We start from the raw sequence: 18454 nt of genomic DNA, 5'->3' as shown, positions 1-18454 counted from the left end.
AATTCCGACTACAATTATTGATTTTATAAATGTTTATAGTTCGGAAAGGTATGCTATATTAGCTGTACAGAGCAAAATAATAGTCATTCAGACATATAGTATTATTGTTGACTGCTGTAGGTCACTTTACGTGTTGTCAAGAAGACTATTTTTACACAGTGTATGGGCAACTAAACGATATATCTTCTGCAAATAGTCCGTTGACAGTTGTTATTGTAATTTTTCCTTGGAAGAGTTAATTTTTAAGTCAGATAGTTTCAAATGTAAATTATAAAGTCAAACTATTTCAGTACTCGTAGTATTTAATTATGCTATTAAAATAATCGAATTACCAATCATAACCCATGAGACAAATATAATTATTACATCACTGCTTTATGTACTGTCGGGGACATTTGCTATTTGTATACTTTACAATTTTCTTAATATAATCTTTAAATGAACACATTTATGATCATTCCGTGACAGCGCCAGGAGTTGGAGATCAATTGGAGAATATCAAACTTTTTCATAACTTGTACTATTTATTAATCTGCTAGAAATGAAATTATGGATAAATGCTGAAATATGATTTATACGTTTATTTACTATATACCTTTTATGATATTCCAAGAATCGCTATTCAACGCTAAGATCAGGGAAGACTGCGATGGCTTCAAATCTCTCAATTAAGCTCAACCCAATATCGAAATTTTATTGTATTTACAGTACTAATTTCTGATTACTAATAAAGTATATGCGTCGTAAATTATAACACAATATTTATCAGTATCCAGTGTCTATTTATATTAAGTAAATTCAAGGCATAGACAAGATATCTCGACTCCATTTCAACTTGATTTCACAAAGCGCAGAGATAATGCTTAATAACATTAACGCTATCAAAAATCTGTACTTGACAATTAGTATCAGCATGATCTTTAAACTCTGAAGCAACATGAATATGCTGGTAATTTCAAATAAGGACATTATAACATTCAGTACTATACATCGCGCAGATATAAAATACATTATAGACTTTATATAGCAACCGTTTACAATTAGAGCGATCTTGAATTTCTTAACAGTGATAAAAGTTATCAAGCAAATGGTAACGACGTAGCGTTTCTGCATCCAATAATACTCATTTTCTATATGTATAAAACGTACAACTCTATCTCTACGGCCGTACTATCAACTAGCGTTTTGCTAAATCCTATACTACAGTAAAATTTACTATACTTATACTTTCTTTCAGGTTCGAATTTAAGTTTTAATGCTAAACAGGTAAAAGTCTCATATCAATGCATACGCCAAAAAATCAACTTCGTATTGACAACAGTGTACTTAATAGCGGTAATTTTTTTAAAGCAACCAGTGCTAAAAATAGATTATACATTGATATTGTAATTTAAGATAAAGAAAAATAACTGCAATATCTTAATCACTTTCTGTAAGAGTAATAACTTCATTCGATCAGTTTTATGTCTAATGTGTTCGACCATCACAGTGATGGCCAAGTAATATTTAAGTTATATCACATATTATAGCTCTGTACACTAGCAGTAATAATAATCAATTTCTGTATTGCATTACTCTTGGCTAAATAAGAATAGCTGTAAAGTAACACCTTGGAGTTAAGTATTGATATGCGCCTACAAAGTAGGTGAGCGATTGTTTTTTGAGCCTATCGTCATCCGATACATCAGTGCAGCACAGAAACTCAGTTTAACAGTTATTATTATACGCACTAAAAATCGATACCAAAAAAGGAGTTTCTTTAATGATATTAGCATGAAAAATTGAATATTTGTTTGATAAATCATTTTTCCACCAAAGAAAGGGATATTTCTATGAATTAAATATCATAATAAATCAGTCGTGGATTCCATGCGGTAGTAATTTAATTACAGGCCATCAACCGATGCACAAGAGATAGCGGTACCACCGTTATAACCCTCAGCAAATTTCGGCCATCGGCTTTTATACCATTTATCTTCCATCGTATTATAGCATAAAACAGGGGATTCTGTATCGCTATTTAATAAATATAATCGATTATTGAGAGAAACTACTTGTTGGCGCGGATAAATCACAGGTGCATTAGCACAACATTGCCAACTATTTGTCACTGGATCATAACATTCAACACATTTAGTATAACCACTTTTAGAGATGCCACCAATAACATAGATTTTCTTATTAATAACGATCGCTTTATGACTTTCGCGTGGAACTTTCATATCATTTATATGTAGCCAACATTGTTGTGTCATATCGTAGCATTCACAGCTACTTAAGATACGCGTACCATCATGTCCACCAATGACGTAAAGTATACCTTGTAAGAAAGCAGTGCAGCTTCCACGTCGTTTCTCAGGTAGATCAGGTAATTTTGTCCACTGATTTAGCTTAGGATGATAGCAATCGACAGTAGCCAAATGAGAGAAGCCATTTTTAAAATTGTACCCACCAATAAAACAGATCCTATCGTCAATACATGCCATACTAAATTGCCATCGACAAGAGGGTAAGGCAGATATTATTGTCCATGATTCTTGATTAGGATCATAACATTCCAAATTTTGGCCTATTTCTGTTATCTCATCACTGGCAGGTGTACTACTAATGGCATATAACTTGCCATCTATATCACCAACTAAGGTGTTCAATTTCTTTTCAACCAAGCTTGGCATCTTAACCCATGTACGACTACAAATATTATATCGTCGACAGCAATTGGCTAGACTAGTACTACCGATAATGAAGACAGCAGATGAATAATGACGTTGTCCAGGTTTCCGTTTCTTGCGATTCGATTTATCACTTAAGTAATCAGCAATGCATTGAAAGATATCCGCAGGGCAATTTTTACGCGCAATAGAAACAATCTCTTCCTTACTTATATAGGAAAATCGTATACAATCCATAACAGCCGATAACGATGGATGGCGTTGTTGCCAATCATGCAATAACCATATAACAGCGGATCGTAAAACTTCTGCTTCTTCCTTGACGTGGAGGTGATCATTGCTGAAGTACTCTTGTACTTCATCCAATGACAACAAAGTAAATTCTTCTTCATCACATATAGCCGTAAAATGATGCCAACAATACTTACTAGCAGCATCGATAACAATTTGGCATTGATTAATACGAGCAAATTTCAATATACCTAAGCAATTTGATGGATGCAATGATAGTATCAAGTAATCACAGCATCGATTAATACCAGTTGAAATTTGTAATCGATGACATGCTGATAGCATGTCTGCAACATTATCATCGTCAATATGTAAGTCTATACCATAAGCTAGATCGATCAATTGATCCATAAGATTAGGCTGGATATCATCAATGTGTAGAACACCTAATCGACTTTCTACCATATCAGTATTAAACATAGCGAAGAAATAAGAGCTATAGGCTGCTAAAAGTACCCGATGAGCATAAATGGTATGGGTGTGGTTAACAATCACGGTCACATCGCATAATTCTTGTTTACATCTCATTTGCCTTAATGCTTCAAACTGATGCTTTAATAAATCCAACGAAAAACCATCATGAGCAATCCTATCTTCCATCTTAGCCATTAGGATAATCAAGAGTCAACATCAATCAGTTGAAAGAATCAAGTGATTGATTGTATACCTTATAAATTGGCTGTTCTTTGCATCAGTGTGAAAAATTGGGCAGCATGGCATCCATGCAATAATCAAGTCATAAAATGCGAGACAGTTTCAATCATTATATTGGTTTATGGTCAATAAGCACGTCGTCCCGAGAAACTTGTCAGTGCTTCTCCAGTACTATATCGCATCAAGGCACAAAAGATTGCTTGTAGTGGATCAGATTTTGCTGCTTTTAAGAGATTTTAGCTGTTATTGCGACCAATGTTGTTGCAAATGTCTTGTAGTCGAAGAAAATCTGGTTGGGCGATTTTCTCATCGTTTCCCATATCGTAGGCACCTTACTGTGCGGTTAGGAGTAAAATGACTATACTGTAGCAAGTAAAGTGCTGTGGATGTCTGCTTCGCTCAAACAGCACTGCAGCACTCACACCAGTATAGCATGCTACAAAAAAAAAGATTGCTTCTCTATCAACTCTACAGTAGTACATGGCACAGTAGAGTATTCTCAGGCTCGTGGAGCAAATCGGCATCCGATTGTTTACATTGATCATTTAATGAATTAATTAAACCATAGATTTATAAGCATGTAATTGGCCATTTTGGCTAGTATTAAGCTAATATTACTTGCAAGAGTTGTTGTGAATACTCAATTTGCTTTCTAATACGAATGGCATCCAAGAAATGCTTGAATACTGTATTGTTATGATATAATCTGACAGTTTGCATCGTTGGACAAATGTGTTGTATAAGCATTTTGGGAATGAGCACTTTCTCGAGTATGTCTCAGGGATACGTTAATTAATGATGATGAAAGGCTGCTCTACACAGTAGTGCTTAGTCAAACACGAATTTCTGACTTCATAGTGGATGCATGAATTGCATTTTGCACCGCTAATAGGAAGTACTATTGCTTCATCGACGTAGCTAGCGTAGGGAGCTGGTATTTAGACTATAGCTATTTATAAACATAGAGTTGAACCGTCGGCAATGGTACTTCCACTGTCATCTGCCGCTAGGCATTCTGCTGTGAGCTACCTTGTACTGTTGTCTGTCAAGTTTCTTAACCTCTTCTATTAACTTCTTGTAGCAAAGCTCTCCTACTAACATCGCTATGTATTGATGTCATAAATCCCTTCTATCCTCCTTTTAATAAGACTACGGTAGTACACTCTAATCTACATGGTAGACATACTACCTACCGATTGTGAAATCCAGAGACCTGCAAGTCTCTCATCTAAACCGAACTTTTGACAAATTTAGGTGAGAGGAATGGGAATCTAACGGTGTGATTTTATGCTAAGTTCATTAATTAGAGGAATTGGTGAATACTACCTTATTGTAGAACATCGAAGCGAGGAGATATTTTGTAGTGTAAGTGGATTGCATTCTAACAATCCACAAGTTCTGGCAGCTACCTCTTGTACACGGGATTGCACAGAAAGTCCCTCCATTACTTCGTCTGAGGTAGCGATCGGTCTCTGGAACTATAGTACATAACTTATAGACAAACCTACAATGGACTAAAAGATATAACATATACGTATACAATGTTGTACTGTGGCTTACATGCTAACAATAAATACTCATGCTGGTTAGTATAATATCGCAAAAATTGGATTAAAATTTTTAAAGTGCTAACAATTAACTTTCTCCATGTGCTTGGGTGGGTACTTAAACAGAATACGCAATTGATACTACAGTATACCGGCTACGACTAACGGTATAACTGAACTTAATTAGATCGAGGTGATCTACGTTATGATTAATTTAATTTGCTTGTAGCCTGCATGCATCCATGTTGCCATAATGACATACTAATACAGTAGTACAATGTGAAGAAACGGGAGTGCACCGAATAAGGAGTTTGTTTCACATACACACCTAGGTACGAGTATATCAAAGTGATTTAGGCTTACATTACAGTAAGTAAACTCAACTTGTTCAACTATTCAATAACTTTACAAGAACTTATGATTTCGATATCGACTGAAAGTGATATGAATCATATGATGAATGGCGATTGCTGTGCGATATATACAGTATGTGCATGACTATATTCATTTCCTAAACTGTTTTTACTAACGTCTGAAAGTCATTTAGTAAATTACCGTAGTAGCTGCAAACACAAACTAAATCATCATTACATTCATTGCATAATGTAAATACTTATTAAAGATGACGTAAACAAAAGATCGCCAAACGTTCACAGTATATAAGTGCTTATGTGATAATTTACTAGTTTGATAAACATATTATTTATTGATATCATTTTGCAGTATTGAATAATATAGATAAGTATCTACTGTACTTAATACCGATTATTTTATAAAACGAATATATATGTGTTTTGTATACCCACTTGATCAGAAAAAAGAAGTAATTCATCGATAACATATTTCACATTCACTGCACGTATATGATTATATTACAAAAAAATCGATGCTGCCATGTTACCAGCTGAGTGCAGGATAGAGTTGCTACTTCGTAATATATCTGTTTACATCAATAGCTTATCAAATAATGCTTTTAACTAAGTATGTATGCGGTACATTTACAAAATAATCAGACAAAGCGCTGCCTTCCTACGTATATTCAACTATTGTAGATACTGTACTGACAGATAGAGACTAATACGTATATACAGTATTTAAGAATCTATGAATACATAGGTATAAGAATTGACAGCGAGGAGAGTTCCATAGCTATAAAAATGACAACATTTGATTTACAACATGATATACAATATAAAATTAAAATAGTGGAATTTAAATTAATATCCAGTCTCACTTCAGGCACCGTTACAGTATGGTCACATTTTCCACATAGTAGAACAACATTGCTACTGTACATCGATGACAAAGACAATTAGATTGTAGCAAGATCAAATCAGTTACTATCGCAAAGATGAAGCCATTATAATAACGTAATACGATGATAGCTAATTCGTACGTGCTACGAATTTGAGCTTAACCTTTTAGGTTATCCACAAAACATTAGTAGTAATTACGATAGACATAATACGACGATATTTAGAAAACTAACGTCGTGGTAATATTATATTAGTATACTTCATGACGAAGATAAAAATCAATACTATGGATAAATCAGAAACAACAGCTTATAAGGTGCCCATATAATAATATACATTAAAAATAAATGCTTCAAAACAAATTTATACTGCATGAAATAAGCATAAAAATTAAGGAATATTCTATTATTTACAAATATGCAGGTATAATTCATAGTCCAGTGTACAACGATTACAACTGAAGCCTGGATAGTAACTCATTACACAATTTTCTATAACGCCAGTTATCTCCAGCTATTCTTCTCAACTTAAGACCATTGACTGATTGATCAGCAAGTGCACAAACCTCAATCTCGAGAATGATATCACCAGCTTTAACCTCGAATAAATAGTTGGTATGCTTATAAATTAACGATAGCCCGCAGTTATCGAGCATATTTTTAACCTCATTTTCTATCTCTTGTACCGGTTTCAAACTAGTCATATTCAAAGCAATCTCCGTCGGGAAAGGAGGTTGAACTTTTACCTCGTGATTCGATAATTCACTGAAGAAATTGAGTCCAGCTTCAGCAGAACTAATCCGATTGGCAATTGTTGAAAATCTCTCTGGATTACTCACAATAGGAGAATTTGGTTGATCAGATGCAGAATTCGTTTGATGATATCCTGCACGAGGATCATGCGTTGACGCAATCGTATAATGTCGTCTATGAGGTGATCCTTTCCGATCTGTAGTATTAAACTCTGGCGCGGATGCCGAAGCTAACGCATTATCATCCATAGCCACGGCTGCTAACAACTGAAAAGGGTTCGCATTTGTAGTTACCGACTGACTTGATCGGGATTGTCTATGTTGAACATTATGATTATTTGCCAGAGCATGATTAGGTGGTACCGAAGCATCTGGAGATAAAGCAGGAGCACTAGTTGATGACTGTACATTTCCTTGTACATTAGACAAATATTTAACGCCACTATTCATTATATTGTTGCTATCTTGTACCATCGCAGTAGCATCCTCTAAATTAATTACAAATGATGCAGGCGCAGGACCAGGAATACTTACGCTTTCGGTTTCAGAAGTAAGTTGCACAGGTTTGTCGAATACTTGTGGAGGTGAGCCTTGAACCGACTGCAATTGTAATCGTTGCATTTTGCTATCGATGTATGACTGTTGATCATTATATCCGTATTTAGATGGAATCGATTTCTGACGCTGCAATTGATATTGCAAACGCAAACGCTGACTTGCTTGTTGATTCATATTTTGTAAAATTATTTCACGTTGCTGTTGGTAAGCACTATACAATGGCGGTTGTGGGCCTTCCATGGGTTGGCCGGAAATACTAGGACACGGAACTTCAGATGGGATAGCTTCAGATACCATTTCTATATGTCCTTGTTGTATAACTTTTAACTGATCGAACTGCATCGGCCCAGGATTGGTATTTTGCCATGAAGAATTAACGACATCTACTGATAACCTCTCACTACTATTACTGTATGATACTGTCTCATTATGTTCATCAGTACCTGATAAACTCTCCTGCAAATTTGATACATCAGTCTCCACCCTTTCAGGACTATTCCGGAATCCGCCATGATTTTCGTATTCCTGACTACTCCGATAATCTTCTTGTATGTCCATCGCTACTGTTTCCATCTGCTCGGAATCATTGTTATGAAATGGTTCGCTAACATTAGGCGCAAACTGATTTACCTCTGTATTAACAATTCTAATATCGTGGTTGATAGTAGATTGCAGAGCAGATTTTTCAATTTGTTGTTGTAAATTTACGCATTCCTTATAGAGTTCGTTATAACTTACATGGCTTTTAGGAGACATTTTATCGACAATAAACTGTCCCTGTGTAAAACTATCTGATGACCGTCTTACGGGACTGTATCTACCGGATCCTATAGCAATTCCGGTTCTTTCTTTTCCAGATTTTTTACCATTACCCAGTCGGTGATAGTTACGAAAATCTCCAGTAGCATTAGGAACAGATAAGGTATGTCGTTTAGTTCGCCCGCGATTACGTAGATAAGAATTAACATCGGATGCATCCGGTTCCAGGTCTTTTGTATTATTATCTGTTATATCTTGAGAGCTATTGCTTGTTTCTCCACTAGCGATGTCAGAACCACTCTGACTATTTGGCATTAAATTAATAGTATCCACCAACGGATATGGATACAGGTATGGCTGATCTGATGGTTGTGAAGGTGATGACGAAGCTACAACGTCATTATCAGCACTAGGCGGAGATACTTCAATTGGCAATTCTACCTGAGGTGGTACGGTAATTGTATGGCGGCGTTCAAAACTATATGAATTACTTGGAGCAATTGCTTGAGTGGCATTTGTATAAAAGACTTCGTTGATATCGGGTTGGATAACTTCTTCAATAGTAACATCAGTCTGCTCTGAATGTAGTATAGATGTTGATGGCACCATATTATCGGCAGTCACAACATTGGAATTGTTCGGATAGCTACTTCCAGGATTGATGACACCACGCCATGCTTGAAGTTGCCTTCTCAAAGTGTTAGCTGACGTACTAAAGTCCGATGTATTATCAGGGCGATAATATGAAGATTGGTCAACGTTTCGTTTTACGAAATTATCCTGACGAAAATTCTGAGTATCTACAAGCCGAGAATGTTGAGGTTGTTTAGGTCTAGTATTAGAGGCAGCAGCATAAGGTAGATTGTTGCCAGTAGGTATTTGCTCAATAGTATTTAAATTTCCGAGCACAGGTCTGGCAGATAGACCTTGCCAAGTTTGGAATACTTGATCTAGAGCTGGAGAATAACGCTTTTCGCTAGATTCATTACGACTACGTACATTAGATGCAGCTTGTGTAGCAGCAGAATCAAAGGATAATGCTTTAGATGGTGATTTTCGCGCCACGTTCACTGTCCGTGGAGTTCTTGGCTCATGCGGTGAGTATCCACCAGTTGACCAATTCAAATTATTGATCTTTGTTTGATATGAATCTACATTTTGTGGATACTGTGGTGAAAGACTTGTCGTATCCGTTTCTGTCTTATGAGGATTAGCCACTGGCCAAACATTAACGTTTTGCCGTGGTAGCTCTGGATTTTGGGAATTTACTCCAGATTTCATAAGATACATTTGTGGATATATTTGCGTTGGTTGCTGAGTGATTGTACGTGGCGGCTGTTGAGTAATTATGTGTGATGCAACTGGTGACTGTTGAGAAACAGCATGTGATACTTGTTGTGTTATAGCTAATGAAGAAGTTTGCGTAATTGTATGAGATGTCTGTTGGACGTTAGCTGCATTGGCAGTGATATCTAAATTTGGTTGTTGTGCTGGAATTCCACGAGGTAGATTTGTATTAAAATGAGAAACTATAAAATTTTTAAATAGAATAAATCAGAAATACGTTAGTGATTATGGTTTTTTATCAAGTAACTGATCATAATGTCATCTAATGTGCAATCTGGGATTAAATATTCACCTTCCATTGTAGTTGTATTAGAACTGTGTTGATTAGACATAATGCTAACAACACCAGTTGGCGATCCTAAATACTGAGAATCTCCCAACACCTGATGAGGAGGATACTTTGCACTATTGGTTGAATTTTTAGCAGTCTCAAAGTTCGGTTTGGAATTTCTATTCTTTGAAATACTTGACGTAGCAACAGTCATTGTAGCATTGCCTTTTAGAGAAGCTTGACGTTGTTTATTCGCAAGTAATAATGCGTAGGTTCCATAAATATGGTCAAATGATCTATTTTGTAATGACTAACAAAAATTTCATAGAATTAGTTAGAGAGCAGTAGCGATACTGAAATTTAATTACATAGTTCGCGAAATCATCAATCATATCAAAGAACTTACTCTTTTAGTATCTTCTCGAGCAATATTTAATTTTTCTAATTCTACTAGAACTTCTTCTACAATATTTTCAGCAATATTTCCTCTCTTTTCTATTATCTTAGGAATTTCAGAATTTTGCGGCGCCAATTTTAACCATTTATGACGTTTTATCTGTTCTATAGTATATCGTTTTACGGGATCTTTGACCAGCATATTACGAATTAAAGATTCACAGTCTAATATAATCAACGATAGAGAATTGCAGACTTAACAGCTTGCCTTTACTGCTAAGATCCTTACAATGATATACGTGACATTGCAAGTAAGAGAAAAAAAGAATTGACAACTTTGCGTGATTGATACCTTGCGACATAAAAAATGGGATACGATAGTGTGCGCTTAGAACGCGCATTCTTAAACGGGCTAAATTTGATCCGTCGAACGGTAGTGCACCACTTACCAAGACGTATAGTAAAACGCCAAGACTCTACAATTTTCATAACGAACATCAACAACATTTAGAACTATGGCATACACAAATTGCGATAGAGATCAGCAACTAGTACTGATAGTGTTGAAATTTTAAACTTATTATGGCAATGCCAGCCTATTTACAATTATACATAGTTCTTAAGCAAAGACTATAAACATTCTTAGTGGCTGCATGGTATCAAAACTTACTACAACGTAAGTAACAAAAATATAAATACTCAACAATCAAAATGTAAACTAACTTTAACAGAGTATTACTAGAACATGAAAAAGTGTATAATTAACATCTGATCAAGTTGTAACTAGGAAAAGGCTTAAAGATATTTTTCCACTGACCAATATTTAAGATATTACTTCACGATGAATTTTAAGTCAATAGTTACCCAAATATCAGTTTTATAGCCATCATACTCTTTCCCTTCAAATAATTCTGGGGCAGCATAAGGTGGGCTTCCACAACATGTTTTCAAAAAATTCTTTGGCCGGTAAAAGTTACTAAAACCAAAATCTAAATTTTGGTTCGTAAGTAATACAATTATAATAAATCTTAATAGTGATCAATTGATTGTAATAAATTCTTAAAATTTCAATAGTTCTAATCTATCATTAACAATATTTTATAGTAATGAAAGGATAGTAATTTAATCAGGAAGTGCAGCAACGTACCTGCTAGTTTGATATTCATATTGGCGTCGAGTAACAGATTTTCGGCCTTCAATGAATTTTACATAGAATTATTTACATGATATCATGATTTTTTATTAGGTTTAATACATCAATATTACTGTAGATAATTTTGAAAAATAAGGAATGCTAGCGATGATTTTAATGTCGTCTTAATTGGTAATATTAATTATAATTAATAGTACCACAAAGCTAACGAATAAAGTGCACGCTGATACTAGTTTAATGATATTAGGAAGACCGCAAACATGCTTTTCGGTATTTTTGTATCGTATTAGTGAAATCGATTGTCCACGACTACAAAAAGAAAGCGTGCAATCTAGCAAAGTAATTACCTTAATATCACGATGTACAATATGATTTGTATGGCAGTATTCTATAGCTGATAAAGTCTGCTTAAAGATCCTAGCAGCTTCTCTTTCCGGCAAGCGACCACGAGACACCAAATATTCTAATATGGAAACAAAGTTGTGATAATTGTTAAACAGTGCTAATAATATTTTAAATACCACAATAAATGAGGTAAAATAACGAATTGTACTATGCGAACTATAGATATCGATTAGTTAATTGCTAACATAAATCTCTACAAACATTGAATATCCAAGAGATTATTGATATAACACACAAACGCTTACCGAATATCTCGCCACCACTCGCGTATTCGGTGACAATATATAAAAACTGGCTACTTTTCATCACCTAGATAAGAGAAGGATACCATCAAAATTAAAATCTTTTAAAGCAATAATATAAAGATAAGTCATTATTGCAAAGCAGATTTGGTCTAGAAATGCTATCATTTACAAACCTCAAATAGTTGAATAATATGGGGATTATCCAACATCTTGATGATGTGAATTTCACGTAAAACTTTATTTAAGTTATCTTCATCTAGTCTCGTTTTATCAACGATTTTAATTGCCACCTAGAATATTTCGATACAATGGATAAAACGTATATCATTAGCGTAAATTCTTTTTATCCTACTAAGTAAATGAATTTGCCTTGAGAGAATTCGTATCTCACAATTCATAATAAATATAACCTTGGTTCTACTCTTTTTGTTGTTATCACAATATCACTAATAGACTATATTATAATTAGGATAAATAACGTAGAATTAAGTTTTCCACAAGTATATGTTTTAGAAGTAGAGCGATAAGTGGACGAGACTAGTAGATATCTTGCGATACTCTATGGCCAATTAATGAATTATTAAGCCTTTTATTAGAGTTATGGAGAATTGATGTTTTTCAAGATACAAAACCTGATGATTTTGAGAGTTGTTATATGGGTAATCGCTAAACATAGATTAATCAATGTGAAAGCTTTCTCTATTAAGTAAAACAACCGTTTTCAACCTTTATTTATAGTTCATTTTAAAAGTTATATATAGTGAAATGGGATTTTCTTTTATTGGAATCATATTTTGATTACGAAGTTATAAATTAAATCATGAGCACGTTGCCTATACTAACAGATTCAATAGAGACTAGTATCAAAAAGACAGTCCTTCGTCACTATTTTTTATTCGAGAGAATAGAACAGGGGCTATCGTTGAGACAATCCATATGCTAGCTAAAAGGAACTATGTTACTACTACATTTTCCACATGAGTAACATTGGGTAACTCAACATGATACGAATGTTATTTACGGCTAAATCTTTTCATTTCATTTGAGTAATTATTTTTTAGTATGAATAATAACAATCGATCCATGTCTCAATCAACTTTGCAAAGTTACAAAGGCATCCTCCTCTCATCACCTGATACTATAAGGGATTGCAAATACACCAAAATTATTTTCTACGGTACCCCTTTGATTTAGTGTATACGTGTATATATATATATATAGCTATCTCTTTGATACTGAAATAAGTTAGAAGGTTGATTTGACTCCAACTGTCCAATTATTTAGACCAAAAAGCTTTATATTTTTAGCTTTTCAATGTTAGCATCGAGGGCGGGGGAATCTGAATGCAGTAACTTGTAAGTACAGTATGTCATTCCAATTCAATCAAGCCAAGTACTCTTGTATACTTTAAAAACTTAATTAAATCAATCAATAACTTAGTCGTTTACCCTCTCTCTGAAGCACTCAATCATAACCGTTGAGTTTTTCTGTCCTCTACGTTATACGTTTAGATGAAAAAGTCGGGCAAAAATTTTAACAACATGCAGTATTACCTAGATTGATACAATGGCAATACTATGACATTAGGCATTTCATCAATAGCTTGTGTATTGGATACAATAATCATCTTGAGAGGGGGCCCCTGTTGCTGAATCGAAAATCACCTTTGGACAATAAAAGGCTCGTTTACGAGCTTACGAAGTAGGATTTAATAATATGATTGTGAGAGAGTATTGTAATCATTGTTATATCGTCGAGAGAATCACGTAGAAATGATAAAATGATTATAATCATGGAATATTTATTTTTAAATCCCCAATGACGAACTATCCACGTAACTACTGTCAATTGAAAGAAAAGTATGAAAAAAAGCAGTTATTATTGCTGATTTTTTTAATCGACTAAGATAAAAGGTAAAAAGCCCAAGATGGATTTTTAGGCATGATGTAGGTAATTTTCATAATGCCTTGGAATCCATGTCTATTTTTTCCAGAATGAACAAATGTGAACTTCATTGATGACAGACAGTAGACGTATACTGTATACAAATATATATACGCATGTGCTTGTACATCCGTTATTAATCTTCAACGAGCGAAATTTGTAGAAGAGTAGAATACTCTTTTAAGTAAATAATTATAATGGTGTACTTTAACCAGCGTGACACATATACAATCGCATTAATAAGATTTGATATTACAAAATCATTTTCGTGGTCATGATAATTAATCAGTTATTTACTGATATTTAAGTGGACTCATAATTGCAGAAACTAATCTCTCTGTTAAGCGATTGCAACAGACTATCAAGTATTACAACGAGCTGCATCAATAAACTCCCATTGCCAAGGACACCGGAAAGAATTTTTAGTAGTACCTGTAACGTTACTTCCTTAGCAAATAGAATCTCCATCATACAGTACAACCACTGGCTGCTTAGATGCTATCGATAGCAAAATTGCAGCGCACAGTCGATTAATACTAGTATCCATAAAGTTGTATCGGTTTGCCATCGAACAGTAATGAAAACTATTGCTCAACTGATTGTATCGCCAAATATCTTGCTATCGCTAATTCTTGTAGGTATATACGTATCCTTTGTAGGATAATATTCATTAATTAAAAAGGAGTCCATGTTATTGATTTTAGGAATTCAATGCTTAGATACAGTACAAAACAGCCTGTATTATTTTTTACCAGGAATATCTAATAAAAGAAAGAAAAATAACAAGAGGTACCAGATGATACTGTAGACTCAGTGACTAGTAAAGAAAAAATTTCTCTTTCATCTCTTCTGCTGATGATAATTGTTAATCATTAATCAGACAACTCTACACTGTGCAGTACGATGTATGATTTTATCAAAGGGGATTGATTCAAGTCATCTTCGATATACTGTAACATTTAGTTTGATTTATCTGTCTTTAATCACAGCTTTATCACTACAAAATTACTACACACTAGATACTTATTCAAAGCTCGCATACCTCCCTCTCTTATTATTATGAAGCTCTTTCAGGCAATACGTATTCTCCATTAACTAACTATTGCATTAATTTGATACCATCCCGCTTATTGAATGGCTCTTGGCATAAAAAATAAAATGAATCCATGTTGGTTAGTCTATATATTAGGATATAGCCATCCATTGCAAGTCTATATGATATATTACAAGGACACTTTCTTTAACCACATACTCCGATTAGTCAGTTTCATTCTCCAAAAAAAAGATCGTCAATACTTGTACATAAGCACTGTATATGGAACGATGCAAAAATTAGCTAATATTGACGACACCAAGAGTGGATAACACAAAGACATCCTTTTCTTGATCGCAAGCGTACTACTGTAGTAGCAGAAGGGATTATTCTTATTTTTTCTTGTTGAGAGACTCCATAGTCGATGATCACATTTGGATTGTATTCCAATGTTGTAGCTAATTGAAATTCATGCTACCTTTGTAAGTAAGTTTGCTTCGATCATCTTGTTGAAAATGTCTTGGGCAGAAAAGCCTTCGATTACGTCATCTGCGGTGAGATGAGTAAACTAGAGCAAACTGTGGCAGCGGCCAAAGAAATATTTGACGTAGATATACAGTATCATGGACTGTTAAATACTTCGTGGGAAGTAGTTAGTAGTCCATGACAGTACCCATACGCTTATTTTCAGATTTTAATGGACACGGGCTGGGCAATGGGCAGAATGGTCGATTAAAGTGTAGGCAGAGCAACTAAAATGGCCTCATGCAGGACATTGCAGTGTCCGCTTGTTTATGTAGTACAGTATATAGTGCATATGTATAAATGCGAAAAGACGATTATCATCGATGCTGTTCTATATGTAGGCAGCATTCCCTAAAACGGTGTTGACGACTATAGTTGACTAATAAGGAAAATAACGAGAATGTTGATAGAAAGTTAATCAATAGCTAAGCAATAGGATGCGATGCAAGCAAAGGAATGTTGCGATTCAAGTATCACGTAGTCAATCGCCTTGAAATAAATGGAAGTTTTGACATTACCTTACAAAAAAAATTGGATAGGATTCAGGCGTGTTAACAATTCGACATAATAACATGAATACTTTGGTTTATGAAATGTAGACAGTATCGGTCCATTCACAAAGATTGTCCTATCCACTATTTAACATTGTGCAATCAGTTCTACCTCTTTATTATCGATTTATTCAGTCGAATGCAAGCCATCCTAGAGTAATGGAAATGACTTACTTCTAATTCAATGATAGCGCTCCGTTTCAATCACTCATCGACTTAGTATGATGGCGATAACCATTCTCATTTTTTTTGGGGGGGGGGGGATCACATACGAGGTGAGTCCATTTTAAAATGATAGAACAGTAATCATTCGGTAACGATTGATGTCTATGAGATTTAATCTGTTCTGTTAGCCATCACGAAGGAAACGGATCGACTGAAGAAGATAACAATCTTTCCTTGTTGCTAAAGACATACTGCATCATTCATAGATCGCTATTTCTCGATGAAGGATGGCCCTTCCCCCCTCTATTACCCTTGGAGAGCGAGCTACGATCCAAAGTAGATTTATTGGCTTGGAGATCAATCTTTTTCCAACATTGACTAGCTTTGATGGCATTTGTAAAAGAATGTATTTTAATCCAGTAAAGTAGGTCGAAGCCACACAAGCAAGAGTCCATCCAGTAACATACATGATCGAATTGTAGTTGTATCTTGTCGATGCTATTCCCTATAAAAGTATGACTATCTACCCTAAACCGAAAACGAAATGCCGATGTCATGTTGGTTACTATAAATCCGGTGTCGCATCGGATATCCTCAGTAGTAGAATGTATGGTAGACTGTGTAGGACAGCGGTTGATGCCCTATAGTAATGGCTATGTTAAGAAACAGCGCTATCCAGAGAAAATGATTGGACATCATAGCGCACAAAATAATATAGTAAGACCCGACTACAAGTTTATTTGCAGTTGGCTGTCAAGAAAAAAATGAATCGTAGCCGTTCCTGGTGGAGATAACCCTTCTGAAAAGAGTGGATAAGCTCCAGTCAATGCTCACACATAAATTGTATTAGTTGATCGATGGAAGAACGATATTCTACTGAATAGACGGTAGAGACGCCATTGTAAGGGATGTCCATCATCACTCTAACTGATATTGGAGTTGTTTCAACTCGCTCGCCAATGGCATTTCGTCGTCACTTGATCCAATCGCAGTCATGCTCGTCTATTACTAAGCATCATATTTATCATCGGTTTATACCTACAAGACGATCAACTACCTATTGCTGGAATGGCTCATCTGATATCAATGTCAACGTGTAAGATAGTTGGAAAAAAAGCATCGCTAGTGGATGATTGGATCCAACGTTTGATCGTTTTTGTGCCGATGATGAGTGAGTTCAAGTTCTTGGGACCAGCACCCTCCCAGCGTATGCCTCCAGTATAGGCCGTACTAGACGGTACAGCCTATCATAGAGTACATAGTACAACAGCAATGGACTCATCATCCACTATCCACGAACATGGTTGACTTACTTTACTCTTGGTCGGTATGTGGATTGCCAATTTGACCTCGGCGAAATTTCCTTTGCCAATCGTTCGTTCTAAACGATAATTACCTATCACGATGGGTTTTTTACTGGCGTTTTTAGCCAAATTGTCCATTGTGCGTTGTTGTAGACATCGGTGGCTCCAGGGCCTGCTTGTTTCCGTTACTACATGTAATATCCAAATGGAGGCGAAAGAAAAATACAAAACTGTAAATTAGTGGTTGGAAATGGTTGAACAGAACAATATGACGGACGTACAGAGCGTACGGACAGCTCCAGCGTTGTGGCACTACTGTACTGTACTGTACAGTACATACAGTCTACAATACTGTACTGTACTGTACAGTACTACTAAAGAGAAAACTCAAGACCTACAGTACAGTACAGTACAGTACAGTACAGTACAGTACAAGAGTTGGATACTGTACACTGTAGTCTACAGTACTGTACTCTACTCTACTCTACAGCTTATGTCATGCACAGTACTGCACTGTTCTCGAAGTCTGATACTCTATGCAATGCAGATCTACAGGAACTTAACAAAATAGACGACCATTTTCAAATTAATTAATTCAAAATTGAATTGAAAATCATTTATTTTTCT

The 18454-nt window shown here is 35.2% G+C and overlaps 2 protein-coding genes across 2 annotated transcripts; both read right to left on the bottom strand.

Moving 5' to 3' along the window:
• Nucleotides 1-1886: 1886 nt before the first annotated feature.
• Nucleotides 1887-3572, bottom strand: TRIADDRAFT_56004 (uncharacterized protein; the record flags this gene model as incomplete). The annotated part of the gene is made up of 1 exon (XM_002111665.1): nucleotides 1887-3572. The coding sequence occupies one exon, from the start codon at nucleotides 3570-3572 to the stop codon at nucleotides 1887-1889; it is 1686 nt and encodes a 561-aa protein (XP_002111701.1).
• Nucleotides 3573-10494: 6922 nt separating this feature from the next.
• TRIADDRAFT_24066 (uncharacterized protein) lies at nucleotides 10495-17965 on the bottom strand (the record flags this gene model as incomplete). The annotated part of the gene is made up of 8 exons (XM_002111664.1): nucleotides 10495-10727; nucleotides 10855-10978; nucleotides 11367-11491; nucleotides 11650-11695; nucleotides 12003-12118; nucleotides 12306-12369; nucleotides 12479-12595; nucleotides 17837-17965. 8 exons carry the CDS (start codon nucleotides 17963-17965, stop codon nucleotides 10495-10497), a joined length of 954 nt encoding a protein of 317 aa, XP_002111700.1.
• Nucleotides 17966-18454: the final 489 nt, after the last annotated feature.

Source organism: Trichoplax adhaerens, genomic scaffold (assembly GCF_000150275.1).
Source record: "Trichoplax adhaerens TRIADscaffold_4 genomic scaffold, whole genome shotgun sequence".
Lineage (NCBI taxonomy): Eukaryota > Metazoa > Placozoa > Uniplacotomia > Trichoplacea > Trichoplacidae > Trichoplax > Trichoplax adhaerens.
This window is presented reverse-complemented; position numbering and strand designations above follow the sequence as displayed.